The 15089-nt window shown below is 41.5% G+C and overlaps 1 protein-coding gene across 2 annotated transcripts in view; it reads left to right on the top strand.

Annotated features, from left to right (window-relative positions):
• The window catches only part of arhgef10la (Rho guanine nucleotide exchange factor (GEF) 10-like a), a 122760-nt gene extending 118813 nt beyond the window's left edge, over positions 1-3947 (top strand). For both annotated transcript variants that reach the window (XM_058054589.1, XM_058054590.1), the window contains 2 exons: positions 2246-2368; positions 2437-3947. In XM_058054589.1, coding sequence (XP_057910572.1) covers positions 2246-2368; positions 2437-2990 — 677 coding nt within the window. In that variant the 3' untranslated portion in view covers positions 2991-3947. The remainder of the gene's footprint in view (positions 1-2245; positions 2369-2436) is intronic.
• Positions 3948-15089: the final 11142 nt, after the last annotated feature.

Raw genomic sequence — 15089 nt, 5'->3', positions numbered from 1 at the left:
TGGGGTTGAGTAGCATTTTAGCTTGTCGTGGGTTATGACTGCAACATTAGACCATTCATTAATTTTCTACCGCTTATCCTCACGAGGGTTGCGGGGGGTGCTGGAGCCTATCCCAGCTGTCTTTGGGACAGAGGCGGGGTACACCCTGGACTGGTGGCCAGCCAATCACAGGGCACATATAGACAAACAACCATTCACACTCACATTCATACCTATGGACAATTTGGAGTCGCCAATTAACCTAGCATGTTTTTGGAATGTGGGAGGAAATCGGAGTACCCGGAGAAAACCCACGCATGCACAGGGAGAACATGCAAACTCCACACAGAGATGGCCGAGGGTGGAATTGAACTCGGGTCTGCACACTAACCACTCGTCCGCCATGCAGCCCACATTACACCATGTTATTATTATTATTGTTGCTGTTATTATCATTAGGCCGCACGGTGAATAAGTGGTTAGCACATAGGCCACACAGTCAAGAGATCGGGACGACCTGGGTTCGATTCTCACTTGGCATCTCTGTGTGGAGTTTGCATGTTTACTCTGTGTGCGTGGGTTTTCTGCGGTTTCCACATTCCATTGGCGACTCCAAATTGTCCATCGGTATGAATGTGAGTGTGAATGGTTGTTTGCCTACATGTGAACTGTCCAGGATGTATGCATTTTCTGTTATATATTTGTCATTTCTGTGTGCTTTTTGCTGTGGTTTTATCACTGGTCCGCGCCTTTGGTATGTGTCGTGTTTACATTTGAGCTCAACCACACCATAGCTGATTTGCAAGAGAGATGGGTCTCGGTCCGCTCGTTTGGTGCACGCCGTGGTCCGGATGACGGCGCTCATACTTGATCAAGCGAAGCGTATTAACAGATGAAACACAACACAGAACCGAAATAAACATAACAAGTGTGAACACACCTTCAGACGCATGCTTGCAACGTCTGCAAACTCACATCAATGACAATGGGAGGGAGCAAGACGCAGAAGACACACATGTACTGTAAGTAAATAAGCATTTTCACAGATGTGTGATCACACGGGTGTTGGTGTTATTCAATTACAGGCATTATGGGAAAAAAGCCTCTATGGATAACCAGGCCACAACGGGAGCTGACAGATGAAATGTGAAAACAGAAAAAACAAGACCGCAACAAAACCATGCTTCTGTGAGTCTTTGGTAGCGGGAATCAAAGGACACATGTTTACCAGAAGTCTGCACAAATTATCTTGCGGCACAATTGCAGCACTGCAAAAAAACAAGTGGATGAGTGCAACACCTCACGTCAGAAAAGTGTGCATTGGTTTGCATCATCTGGAATGCTGGGAACTGTGACGAGAGACAGAGAGTGTTACCTCTTAATCCTCGACGATCCTCAAGGATTATCAGCACACTTCACAAAGTGCAAGAAACAGTCAGTCAAGTTGACAGTGAAATGCAATAACAACCATCTTTTGGTAGTCAATTCTTTAATTCCATCCGTATGCTATAAGTTGCTCAAGCTGTTTTTTTTTTTTTTTGCTACTTGGCTCAAACTGACTAGAATGTGACATCATACTCATTACTTTTACTGCCTGAATATACCGAATATACTTGTACGCTTTGCTACTCGGGTACGCATTTATTGTATTTCCTTGTTTAGCCATGAATGTCCAAATTGTCCATTGTCCTTGTGAGTGTGAATGGTTGTTTGTCTATATGTGCCCTGTGATTGGCTGGCCACCAGCCCAGGGTGTACCCCGCTTCTCGCCCGAAGACAGCCGGGATAGGCTCCAGCACCCCCCGAGACCCTTGTGAGGAAAAGCGGTAGAAAATGAATGAAAAAGGTTGAAATGTTCACATTCTTTTAGCCTCCCTTATATGTATGGGCGTTCCTGTGTACAAGCTGTATGCCTGACCAATCACAGTGGAGTGGGCGGGCCGGGAGGCGGGCCGTGGGTAGAATAAATTAAAACAGACCGTTTCGGAAATCCAAGGAAATACAGGTGGAATAGACGCAGATTCTGGAAGATCTAGAAAGCTTTTGTGCTGGTTATTGTGTGGAACTGCTCTATAGGAGTCCACAGCTCAATACAAAAGGGCCGGAAATTAGCATAATAGGTCCCCTTTAGTATTTAGTTTAGTATTTTAGTATTTTAGTTTTTCATAAAGAATAGCAATCCCAAATCATGAGCTTTATCAGTGTAATTTTGTTTATTTCGTCTCATTGTTTTCATAAATTTCTCATTTTTTTCTTGACATTTTAGGCCAAGAGACCATGCGAGTCACCAGTCTGCTTATCTGTCAAGGGCTACTGTGGGTTGGTACCTCCCAAGGCATAATTATCACTCTGCCAGTTCCCAAATTGGAAGGAATTCCCAAGATTACAGGTATGGTTGTGAAATGATCCGAAGCTCCTTATCGTCACAATTGAATATTTTCCTCCTCCATACCACAGGAAAGGGAATGATCTCCCTAAATGGCCACTGCGGGCCCGTGGACTTCCTAGCTGCCACCATCAGCACCTTGTCTCCCGACCTCCTGAAGAGGGACTCGATGGGGGATGGACCGGACTCGGCCTGCGGAGGCGAGGAACACAGCGACACGTCTTCTCAGGAGTCCCTGCAGCAGTCAAACGCCCAGCCAGGCGAGGGGCGGGGCAAAGGTCGCGGTGTCCTCCTGCGCTACAAACTACGCTCCACGTCGGGGCTGCCCGGGAGGCCGCTGACAGCACTGGGAGACGAGGCGTCCGATTCGTCCTTGGAGTCTTTGGAACACAGCGTAGAAGATGGGTCCATATATGAGCTCAGCGATGACCCTGAGATGTGGGTGCGGGGGCGTCCCTCCGAGAAGGACGGGAGGAGCAAGGACAGAGTGGTCTCTGCCGCCATTATCTCTGGCGGGAAAGGCTTTCGGAGGCTGAGAGAAGGAGCGCCTGTGGGGGGTGCTCGGACAAGTGGGGAGGCTTTAGAAAACGTTCTTCTGGTGTGGCAGCTCCCACTGACTGTGTAGTTTGGAACGTAAAGAGCAAGGACTTGAGTATTTATAAGAACCCAGCTTGACCTCACTTGAGTTCCCACTTGCTTCGAAGCTGTTTGAGGATGGAAGCTACCACGTTGTCCGTCTCAGGTGGACTGGTAGAAAAATGGAAGCATCATCTCACAGTGTTTCTGCCCCTACTGGCAGCAAAGCAACCAATAGGAGCACAGCGTCCACACAGCAAATATCATAAGTGCCAAACACAGAGGACATTCTACAAACAGCTTAAAAAGCACATTAGCACCCCCTGCAGGCCTGGAGTGGACTCTCCCTTATGCACTTTGACTTTAACAGACACCAAATGTTTATTTCAATTGTACAGCGTATGCTCAGCATCTTCCAGTCAAAGGGGTACTGGGGTCCAACTCGTCCGTTTCGTCTTTCTGCCTCACCTCATCGTGGCTTTTTTGAACGTGAAGTCCTACGAGATGGACGTCTTTCATATGGTCAGCTTCAGTCTTTCATATGGTTAGCTTCACTCCATTAGCCTCTCATTCGTCCTGCTCAATGTGAACGTCTCATGATGGACAATGTGCTGTTGCGTCCGCAGTAGCCCGAAGCTCCGCTTGCACGATGAAGAACGATGAAACAAACCGCATAAACATTCTTGCACATTTTTTTTTTAAATACTAATGTTTTTAACATGTCTGATAGAAAGATTTTACATGTTGCGCCAAGTACTTCTTTTTATCTAATAAATAGTAAGAAGATTAGAGCAATACTGAAAAGGAAATACACAACACTATTATTATTATTTTTGCTCCCATCTTTCATGCTGCAGCATGATAATGCACAACCCTGTGTCGCAAGGATCTGTACACAATTCCTGGAAACTGAATACCTCCAAGGTCTTACGTGGCCGGCATACTCACAGGACACATCACCTATTGAGCAGGTCTGGGATGCCCTGGATCAGGATTATACGGTATTTTAAGGCGTATAGGTTTGCCACAATACAGTAAAACTGCACATTTGGAGTGATATGCCACACCTACCAGGTGGACAGGTTATGAATTATGTATTATGAATGCTCACTCCCAGATGTAGTCAGTTTTGTAAACAATATTCGAGAGAGCTAGGCTTTTTGCGTACAGTTTTACATCTTTGACTTCAGTTCATGAAAGATGGGGGCAAAAGTGTTTATATTTTGTTGGGAGTAAATAATCATGAAGTTTTATTTTTTTTCAGGTCAAAAAGTAAGCATTTTGTTGAAATTTTCACCAGACTCCACAGTCTTTTGTGTTTGTTTGTTTGTTTGTTTTGTGTCTGATCCAATTCAGCAATGGAAGGTCGCCAGAGAGGGTGTTGCCTCGAGGTCCTGTGGGAATTTTGACTTTCAATATTGTTACTTTAGAATGGAAAAACTGAAAAATATGACTTTTACTTATAAAGTTACTACTTTATTGTCAAAAGATTAGGATTTTTTTTATTCTTGGAAAAGGTAAGATGTTTTTTTCTCTTTAATATTGTGTCATAATCCTTGTCTTGTATGAGTTTCTTGTAGAAAAAGTCTGATTTGTTTTCCTTAGGGGTGTCACAAGATCTCATGAGATTAAAATCTGACAAGATTGCTGGTTCAGAAAAAAAAATCACCCTATATAAACCCTAGTTTGTTTCATAGAAAATCGGCATGAACATAAAGGAATACACACAGAAAGAATAAACAGTAGAACTGAATTAAAACTGAATTAGTAGATCACATTTATTCATACATCCATTCACATCCATAGATATATTGTCTCCGGCGATTTTCAATTAACGCTTACGTCACCAACGTGCCTACGTCACCCCCGCGAAGGCGGAAGAAGGAAGTGGGTGTTTGAAGACGCGGGAAGATTGAAGCGGCTAGCAAAGGTGTCAAGACAACGAAGACGAAGGAGAAGGAAAATTAAATGTAAAAAAATAAATAAAAATGTGGCTAAACAGCATTTGGAACACCGTGACGTGTATCAGTTTGAACGCCATGCTTCGCGGTCGCCGTCTCCGTCGCCGCTGCTGGATAAAACAACTCAGCGGTAAGAAACACACCTTTCCCTTCACCTGTATTGTGTGGAAAAGTGACTCGTTTGGTTACGCCATTGCCATAATGTATTTTTCTCATGGACTTATTTGTTCATATATTATTGCGTGACTGAGTGACTAGTGTTCTTGGCTTATGTTTTTGTTGGCTTAACTTCATTTTGGGACTTCCACTATGCACTATGTCCATTTAAGAAATAAAACACTCAGTTATCTAAATAACCAATTGCTCTTTCATTACTTAGTCAAATGTTTTATTTTTTTCTTGTGAATTTATTATTTCTCTTTAAACAAGCAAATATTTTTGCTTGTTTAAAGAGAAATAATTTTTTATCCAATTACTAAAATATTTGATAGCTGCAGCCCTAATATTGTCATATATTTCAATATTTTCCATTGTACTTTTCTTGACCTAATCTCATGTATTGTCTTGTGACACCCCTAATTGTCATCCCTTTCCAGCCCAGAACAGTTGGGTTGTTCTCGCTGGAGTCGTGTGATAATGTAGAGAGCATTTTCTTTCTTTGCATTGCATCTAAAAGGCCACAAGTCAACATTTTTGACCAGGTTTGTTTTAATTCTGAATCAAATTCCCCATCAGAAAATAATAAATGTGTTCCAGGGTCAGACTGTCTTCATTGTAAAACCTTCATTAACTGTACAGGCAATGTTTTAAATAACATTATTAACTGAAATCAAAGTGTAAAAAGAAGTTAACCACTGTAATATTAAAAACGATGATGAAATGAATATGATGCACTTAACAAATTGCTTCACAACATCTGTAATTGAAGTTTTGGTGTAAGAAAACTCAAGATAAGCACAGTTCGAGTGACGCATGGCAGCAAGTTCTCATCCTATGTTGGTGTTGTCTTCATTGGACATATGTTAATATTCTAATAACTGATATAATTAATCAAATCCAAAATTAAAAAAATGAGGCCGCTGACAAACTTATGTTGCAATTTTTGCCGCTAATCACGCGGCGTGTCTGCAAGTCAGAATAAATCTTGTGTGATTTCCAGCTAAGCAAGTAACGGTGAAGGTTATGTGGCTCAGCTTTTGCGCCTGGAGTCTTTACTTAACCTTCCTACCAGACGATGATTCTGCCCTTATCCTTTCATCATCCGTCTATCTGCGGGAATTATTCCACCAAAGGAAGACGACGTAAAGCCGCCTCCCCGGCTGTCATCTAAATGTAAACGTATGTGTCGCATATACGAAAGGTATACGCATATTTCTTTGTGGCGACACCCTGGCGGTCAGTGTGGTCTGTGTTTGTATTCCTGCTGATGAAATATACATGATTCCAACAAAAAGGAACACTATTGGTGAGCCGTGTGCTTATCTCATCCATGAACATGTGAGCTTTCACCTCTTTTATTTGCCTTGTGTGTCATCCATACAAATAACAACAACCTACTAACTGCTACTGTTACTGCACTCCTGTTATTAAAGCAATATCCTTCCAAGAAAACTGCAATAGTGATTTTTTTTCGTCCAAATGAGGCAAATTTTTAATTCATTTCCCAATGTTGCATTTTACTGCTAAGTGGATTTATTTTTAAAGTTTTTGTCGATTGTTCCCACGAGTTACAATAGCAGCTCAAATTATTACAACACAAGCAACACTGCTTTATTGCCACCATAATAAACTTATTGTTTTACTTGCAATTACCGCGGCTTGTTAACATTATATGACTTTTTCTTGTAATTTAGGACTTTTAATCACGGCCAAGATGCTGAGACTCCATTTCTTGTTTTGTTTTTTTTTTTATTCCTTGGTAGAGCGTATCAAATAAACCCCTCACCTCAAATAAGATTGAATAATTTATTTCAAGATGACACAAAATCATCACAATAAGTTGACATTAATGTGGATCAAAAAGACAAGCTGTGGCGACTCCGTAACCAGGTAAAAGCCGGAAGAAACAAAAGCTATATATGTATTTAAAAATAAAATGCAGATATTGTAATATATTATTTTAATACATTTTGCATGAAAAAAATAACGGAATTCAATTAAAGGAATCCAGTAAATAAACTCCAGAAGTTTATTAGACACAACAGTCAATTGTAGTTGTGGAAGGATGAACCGCTACCAGACATATAGTAGTCTTTTGACCTTTCACATTATTTCAGTGATATTTCTGTAAAATCTTCATTGAGCTGTCAATTGTCAATCATCCCATTTTCGCCGAGCAGCTTGTCGCTCCTTTTGTTTAAATATTCTTCTGTAAATTTCTTGTATTTTAACTTTTATTAATAAAACAACAACTGCGGGTGACAATAGTGATGTTATCAACAGGAATATGCGAGGACAACGATGCAGTAAATCGGTCAAGTATTATTCCCCTCTTATTGTTCAGGAATTTCCCCTTATTTTCAAATGTAAATGTTGCCAGGTGGGCTTTGGTGATTTGCTGGCGATGCCACCCTAAAGGTGCATACAGCGATAATGTGGGGATTGGGTCAGTGGGGATGTGAAGTTGGAAGTGGGCCTGAGCAAATGAGCGGAAAAGGTCAGCTACTAAAATAAAGCAGTCATGATGGAGGCTCATCAGTGTCAGGGTGATGATGCAAACACTGGCTGATAAATAGAAAAATATATTAGCATAAGTGATGATATTATGACATTATGATGAGGCTTTTGTTTGTTAAACATTGGACATGCTGACAATATTTTGCATTTATTATGATATTGTAACTATGGCAACCATGCTGGCTTGTGATTACGCTTTTTCACTGTTTTACTGTTGATTTGATGCTATTTAAACCGTGAAGGTAGAAATATTTCTGTCTTTGACACATGTAGTATTTACATTTATGAGACCACGTCTGCCTCCCCGGGCTTGAATTTAAATCTAAATCAATAAAATCATCCATCCATCCGGGGGTATGCTGGAGCCTATCCCAGCTGACTTTGGCCGAGAGGGGGTACACTCTTGATTGCTCACCAGTCAATTGCATGGCACACATAGACATTGAAACTATAAAACTGAAATATAGCATTGCTACTATGAATGATAACATATGTGATATAAACATGTGCAAGGGTATTGTTGAAACTGAATAAGTGCTTTACTCAGTTTTAGATGGATAGACAGCAATATTATTCATTCATTATTTACAGTATTTCCGCTTGGACGCATTTCACTGCAGCACACAACTTTCCGTGCGGAGGAGCTGTCAATAAAACCGCAATTTGCAATTTTAAACAACTTCACTTTGAACACTTTGTAACATGCAGTCACGTCAGGAAATAATTAGAATGGCTTAAAAAGTAAAAAGCTGATGTGAGCTCAGAGTGGTCATTAGGTTAGCTCACCTGTTAGCTGTTCATCATCAGCATGCTAGCAGACGATAAGGCTCGGTAAGTTCAACAGAGCACATCAATGGATTTCCTTTTTTCTTTGGTCTCTTTGTGTGAATATCGTGTTGAATATTAATCTGAATGTGAGAGAGGAAATTCAAAATTTAGCCTTCATGCTGGAATTTAGAGAGTTTTCAAGTGTTTTTACTAAGCCCTCCTGGGAACATGCCATTTTGTGTGTGTCTGTAGCTTTAAATGCGAATGAGCAGTGTTTGCCCACGATCCCATTTCCAGGATGACCAGGCTGCAATGGATGTCATTCATTCATTTTCTGTACCGCTTAATCTCACAAGGGTCACAGGCATGCTGGAGCCTATCCCAGCTGTCTTCTACACACTGGACTGGTGGCCAGCCAATCACAGGGCACATATAGACAAACAACCATTCACACTCACATTCATACCTATGGACAATTTGGAGTCGCCAATTAACCTAGCGTGTTTTTGGAATAGGGGAGGAAACCGCACAAACTCCACACAGAGATGCCCGGGCAGGGAATTGAATCCGGGTCTTCTAGCTGTGTGGCCTACGTGCTAACGAGTGGGCAATCAAAAGCAAGCATTTGAGCTTCTCTTCTTTCAAAAGTGAACCAAACAAGTTGAGGGATTTTTCTCCCATTTGCTTCTCATAAACAAGCTCTATGGGCACATTACGGTAAGAACATCATTAAAACGTCACTTTTGCGTAACGGCGGCTTAAGTGCAGTGTGCTCTGTTCTCCTGGTACTGAACATAGTGTTTTTTAATTGCCATGTTTGGTTGGGGGTCTCTCACACAACTTAGAAATTGGTGTGTGTGTGTGTGTGTGTACCAGACTTTACACATACAAATGTAGTGTACTTGTATCTTCCATTTTAGGGTCAAACAAGGACCTTCTATGGCTGACTTACTGACCCCTTTCTGGACATCAAACCTGATTTGCATTCCGTGTCAAATTGTCATTTAAATCATCATCCCTTCTCCCCAGCGAGCGTCAAATGGAGGCGTTGTTTAATCATCCTGTCTTTAGTTATGCCCCTGGTGTTCATCTACCCCTCACATTGTTAGGCTTGTAGGTCTCCTCCTGGGACTTCTCAATATGCAAACCAACATCCAGAGACATCAGGCGAATTTCTGCAGCTACGGGAAGATGCCAAGGGGCTCCTGGGAGAATTGACGATGGAACAGAGAAGCGCTGCTGAATTGCAGCATGTTCAATCTCCGGGTCAGCTGCGGAGCACATCTTTGCCTGGAAGCCACATGACAATGTTCAAGAGGAGAAGAATGCTGTGCAGCACTCTTCTCAACATGTGTGCCTTTTTTTTTATACCAATTAACCCCACCCCAGGGAAGATTTACCCAATCTGGGGCCCCAGTTTTGCACCTGTGCAGCTGGCGGCGTCACTCTGCTTCAACATGGAAGCTATCATTTGCCCGCCTCGGCCAGGCCTAAACTTAATCGGATGAAGCGATGCAGTTTGAAGGTCTTCTGCTTTATCGGCACGCTCCTAAGCGTCGGCCGCATTTGCATTGCTTTTCATTTCCGCAGCCTTGCCAGCACACGCGTGATAAAAGCAGCACAAACGTGGTACAACAAAGAAGGATGCTGCCGCTCATTTGCATAAGGAGAATGCAGGGATAAGCCCCCCCCCTCCCCCCCACAACACACACATGCGTAACACTACCTTTTTGATATTCTCTTATCAGCCTCTATCGAGCCTCGCTGCTCATGTATGACAGTACACACGTGTAAACGTCCGCACAGGCTACAAGCTAGTAGTTCCACTCCCAAAAGTACATTTCACATTAAAATAAAATAAAATAAAACACAATGCAAAGGTGTCATCTCTTCTGAACAGTAACCTGGATGCTGTGTTCACCTCATGCACTCATCTTTGTCCATTTACGGAGTAAAGTGTTCTAAAACAGGCTCCACTGGACCTTAAAGTCGGGGCAAGGAAGTGATGGTCCATATCGCCCAGACCTTTTTTTTTTTTTAAAACATTTTATTACAAACTTCAATTGTACTAAACAATATAAGCAGAATTACAGGAACATAAAAGTGCAATTCAACAGAACAATATCAACATAAATGTCTCCATCGCTGCCCCCACTCTCTGGAACTCTTTGCCCCACTCACTCCGTGCTTGCCCTGACCTTCCCACCTTCAAAAAACAACTCAAAACCCACCTCTTTAAATCTGTTTTTAATGTCTAACCTTCTATATCTGACTGCTGTGCCCCGCCCTGCTTTTTTAACTGTGTACTAACCAATGAATGTTGTATTTTGGTGTGTCTTTTATTCTGTTTACTTGCTCTATTCAACTTCATTCTTTTGTAAAGTGTCTTTGAGTATCTTGAAAAGCGCTATACAAATAAAAAAATGTATTATTAAATAAGAAAAAGTAGATAACAAAGAAAGGAATGTGCGAGGGATATTGCTTCAAAATAAGAACAATAGAAAACATGTCACTTAAGCTTGTTCTTCATATGAATTGTTTTTAGAACGTTCTCCAATGTATGAAAGGTTTTCACTGCTTTTCTGTTTTTGAATATCAGCTTCAGTGATTCATATAATATTTTCAGGTGAAAATATTATAATATTTTCTGGTGAATTTTTGCCTTGTATAACATTACTCTGGATTTGTGAATATGGAATTTTTAGATTAGATTAGATTCAGCTTTATTGTTATTGCTTATGTCACTGGTACAGGGCAACAAAATGCAGTTAGCATCCAACCAGAAGTGCAAATTTATAAATACCTTATTAGTAAGTAAATATAGAAATATAATAGAGCTGTAAATGGACAGATATATGTAAAAACTATAAAAAAACAAACTATAACAGGCTGTGACTATGATACAGTGTGGATATATACAGGGATATAAATGACTATAATATGGCTATTGCAGATTTTTCTGCAATTTTCTGGAATTTTCCTAATAAACACAGAAATTCTGCAAATCTTTATGAAGGATACATTGTAGAAATAAGACCATTTCCATGTTGATGTCAATGAGAGTATTGAAAGACATAAAAAGTAAAATAGAAACTTATAGAAACGGTCCAAAATGCCTGAGAAATGGGACATTCGTTGAATAAGTGCCTTATTGATTCCTCTTCTATTTTGCAAAATGAGCATTGTGACGAGACCCCCTCCGTGAATTTGGCTAGAGTGAGTTGCAAGGGTAAAAATTGTGGATTGTTTTAATGTGAAGTTCTTTCACTTTGTTTGGAATAAAAAAAAAAATATTGTGTTCATTCCATATCTTTTCAAAGGGGATGTGAAGGAAGGAGTTCCTCCAAAATACAAGAGCCGTGGGAGGGCACTAAGCGTGTTATTTATGTGTTATAAGAATGTTCCTTCCACTAATCATCAAACTTGGAGAAACTCCTTCCACCAGCCCACCCCGGAGAGATGATTTAAACAGTTGCAAAAGCTAGGCCGGGATTCCCTTGAACACTCATTCATAATCAACAGGATCCATGTGGATATTACGTTCGCCCAGACTTACCAGATGCCTTAAAGTCTAAACTAAACTTCAAAACATGGCTGTCTATCATGGACGTGACCTTGAAGGACAGTGACCTCCTATGTGCAGCTATAACTCTGCCGCTATCTCTGCAGGACCTCCGTGCAGCGCCGACAATTTCTTTTTATGTCTCGCAGTCAGTCAAGACACTTTTATGCCAACGTTTCTCCCACAAAAATAAGACGCTTGGCATTCAGGTCCTATATCCAAACCTCCCCCCGCCCCTTCAAGCTCCCGCGTCCTCGCCGAGTTTGGACGGCACCCAAGGAACATTTCAGAGGTAAACATCACAGGGAATGTGACACCAAGCGGGCGGCGTCTCACTCTGGAGTAAAATAGCACTTCAAGGCTTCTCAGTATCCTCTGCTTTTCTGCTTCCTCAAATTTGATCTTTGACCTTCGTTCTGCGATGAGTTGAGTCTCTTTGCTAGGACGACTTTGAGTAGTAAAATTGTTTTTTGCAGCTGTGACTGAATTTTTCAAAGACTGTCACTGTGCTTCTATTGCTATTTGCATTGTATCCATCAGTAAAGCTGGGTATGGTTTTCCTAGAATTCAATACTTGGGCCAAATTAGTAGTTTTGAACCGTTGCTTAAAGGCCACCTATGATGCCTTTTCCACTTTTTTGACCTATAAATGTTGTTGGAATGTTCTATTCTTGTGTTAAACGATGCCAAAATTTCACATAATGAGGTTTTTTAGATTTGGAAGTGAGCTGGAAAAGACATTTAGGATGGCTCTGAATGCTCGGTTTCAGAGAGCTTTTTCTAAGACTGGCTACCTGTGACCTCACCACAGTGTTGGCCTTATTCCCTGCCAGCGTGTTTCAGAGAAGAAAGCTCCATACCGCCAGGGTTTTTGGGTATTTTTTGTTGAACTTTCAAGTGAATACTTTCACAGAATATTGAGTATTGGAACTACGTAAATATTGGAACTATGTAAAGAACTTTGGACTCTGTTCTTTCATCAGAAAAAAGTTTGTTTCTAGCCTTTTGGGGTTTTTATAAATCGGCCGTAGAAGTCTATATATTTTGTTTTAGTGACACAACATCTGAAGAGTTGTTTACTACTTCAATTGTGAGTTATGGATACCAGCATTTTGTTAATGTTCTGGTAGAACAAACATTCACTTTTTTGGGGGCTTGAAATAAGCTATGAAAATAAATGTTCTAAAATTGAGTAGGAATCTATGTGATCGGTAATGGTCGATTTCACTCATGGATGATCGTATCGATAGCATAAAACCCTGATCTGAGCATATTTAATTTACCATTGCTGATGTTTAATCCAGAAGATGTATGCACTGTGGCGATCTACCACCGTGATTTGTAGTTGCAGTCTTTAGTTTGTGTGTACCACCTGCAGCCTTGGGTTTGAACTGTACACGACATCTGCAGCCAAAGCTTTGTCCAAATCTGGGCAGCAGCCCAAAGAGAGAGAAAATTGGTGCTGGCATGTCTTTCTTTGTGTTACACTTTAGATGCCATCTGTTTGGTGGAGATGTGACTGAACTTTGGAACCAGCATCACCAGACGTACGATAATTGTTTGTATTTGACATCCTTGTCCAAATGCCTGTAGCTACTATGACTGGTGGATAGTTGGCAGAGCTCCGGGCTGAAATGGGTTGACGGTGCTATAACCAAGACTTATGGATTTATGGTAATGCGTACGTAACCACCGTAACGCCGTAATCTGTACTGTTTGAACATCATCAAGGTCACTTGTGCATAATAAGGGACCTTTTTAATGTTACTAAAAATTTATAATTAAATGAACATTATAGGGGCTGCATGGCGCGCAGACCTCACAGCTAGGAGACCAGGGTTCAATCCCACCTTCGGCCATCTCTGTGTGGAGTTTGCACGTTCTCCCCGTGTATGCGTGGGTTTTCTCCGGGTACTCCGGTTTCCTCCCACATTCCAAAAACATGCTAGGTTAATTGGCGACTCCAAATTGTCCATAGGTATGAATGTGAGTGTGAATGGTTGTTTGTCTATATGAGCCCTGTGATTGGCTGGCCACCAGTCCAGGGTGTACCCCGCCTCTCACCCGAAGACAGCTGGGATAGGCTCCAGCATGTCCAACATGATAGAGTGGAAAGAAGTTCTCCTCCTATTGTGTGTGGAAGTGGTACGTTTTTGGCTTCTTTGTTTTGTCTTTGGGCTGCATGGCGGTGGAGTGGTTAGCGTGCTGACCTCACAGCTAGGAGACCCGAGTTCAATTCCGGCCGTGGCCATCTCTGTGTGGAGTTTGCATGTTCTCCCCGTGCATGCGTGGGTTTTCTCCGGGTACTCCGGTTTCCTCTCACATTCCAAAAACATGCTAGGTTAATTGGCGACTCCAAATTATCCATAGGTATGAATGTGAGTGTGAATGGTTGTTTGTCTATATGTGCCGCCTCTCGCCCGAAGACAGCTGGGATAGGCTCCAGCACCCCTTGTGAGGATAAGCGGTAGAAAATGAATGAATGAATGAACATTATATATGCTTTAAAATCCCCCTTTGACTTGGGTCGCTCGCCAATCAGCTAACAGCTCAAGCCTATAAAAGTCCACTAGTGTCTTGTGTTTCCCACTATTTCAGTAAGTGGCCAAATGGTTAACGAGCCAGTTGACGGAGTTTTATAAGTGTAATGAAAACACACCCACATGATACGTATGTACAACATGTACAGGTTTGATCTTTGCTGCATTCTCCGCAGATAATGAAGTGCATTCCAGTGTTATCTTAATTTGCCTTCATCTCAAGGTGAACACGTGGAGCGCCAGCAACTCCTGTGTGACCTCGCCATGCACGTGAACCGCCGCCACATTTTCAACACGCTCGCTCTTGCCTTCACGGAGAATTCATTTGCACACTTTGCAGTGTGACTACTCTGAATGATACAGTACATTCACATCATTGCCACCGTGGACATTTCACTTGCTGCTGTACACTCGCAGATTAATTAAAAACACATCACTGTCTGTTTTTTTACTTACACCTACAGCATACTGGACAGATATTTAAAAGAAAATGTAGCTTTTTTTTTTGCTCTCATATTTGCATAATACTGTGTCTATTATTTTGCCAGCAGATCATCAAGATGTTTTCTGGCAAAATTGAGACAAGCGTTAATGTTCTTTTTGTTCAGCTGTGATTTTCGTCTTGGAACTCTTGGTGTCAT

The sequence above is a fragment of the Doryrhamphus excisus genome, chromosome 18 (assembly GCF_030265055.1).
Source record: "Doryrhamphus excisus isolate RoL2022-K1 chromosome 18, RoL_Dexc_1.0, whole genome shotgun sequence".
Classification (NCBI taxonomy): Eukaryota; Metazoa; Chordata; class Actinopteri; order Syngnathiformes; family Syngnathidae; genus Doryrhamphus; species Doryrhamphus excisus.
The sequence above is the reverse complement of the archived record's forward strand: the minus strand, read 5'-3'. Positions and strand labels throughout refer to the sequence as shown.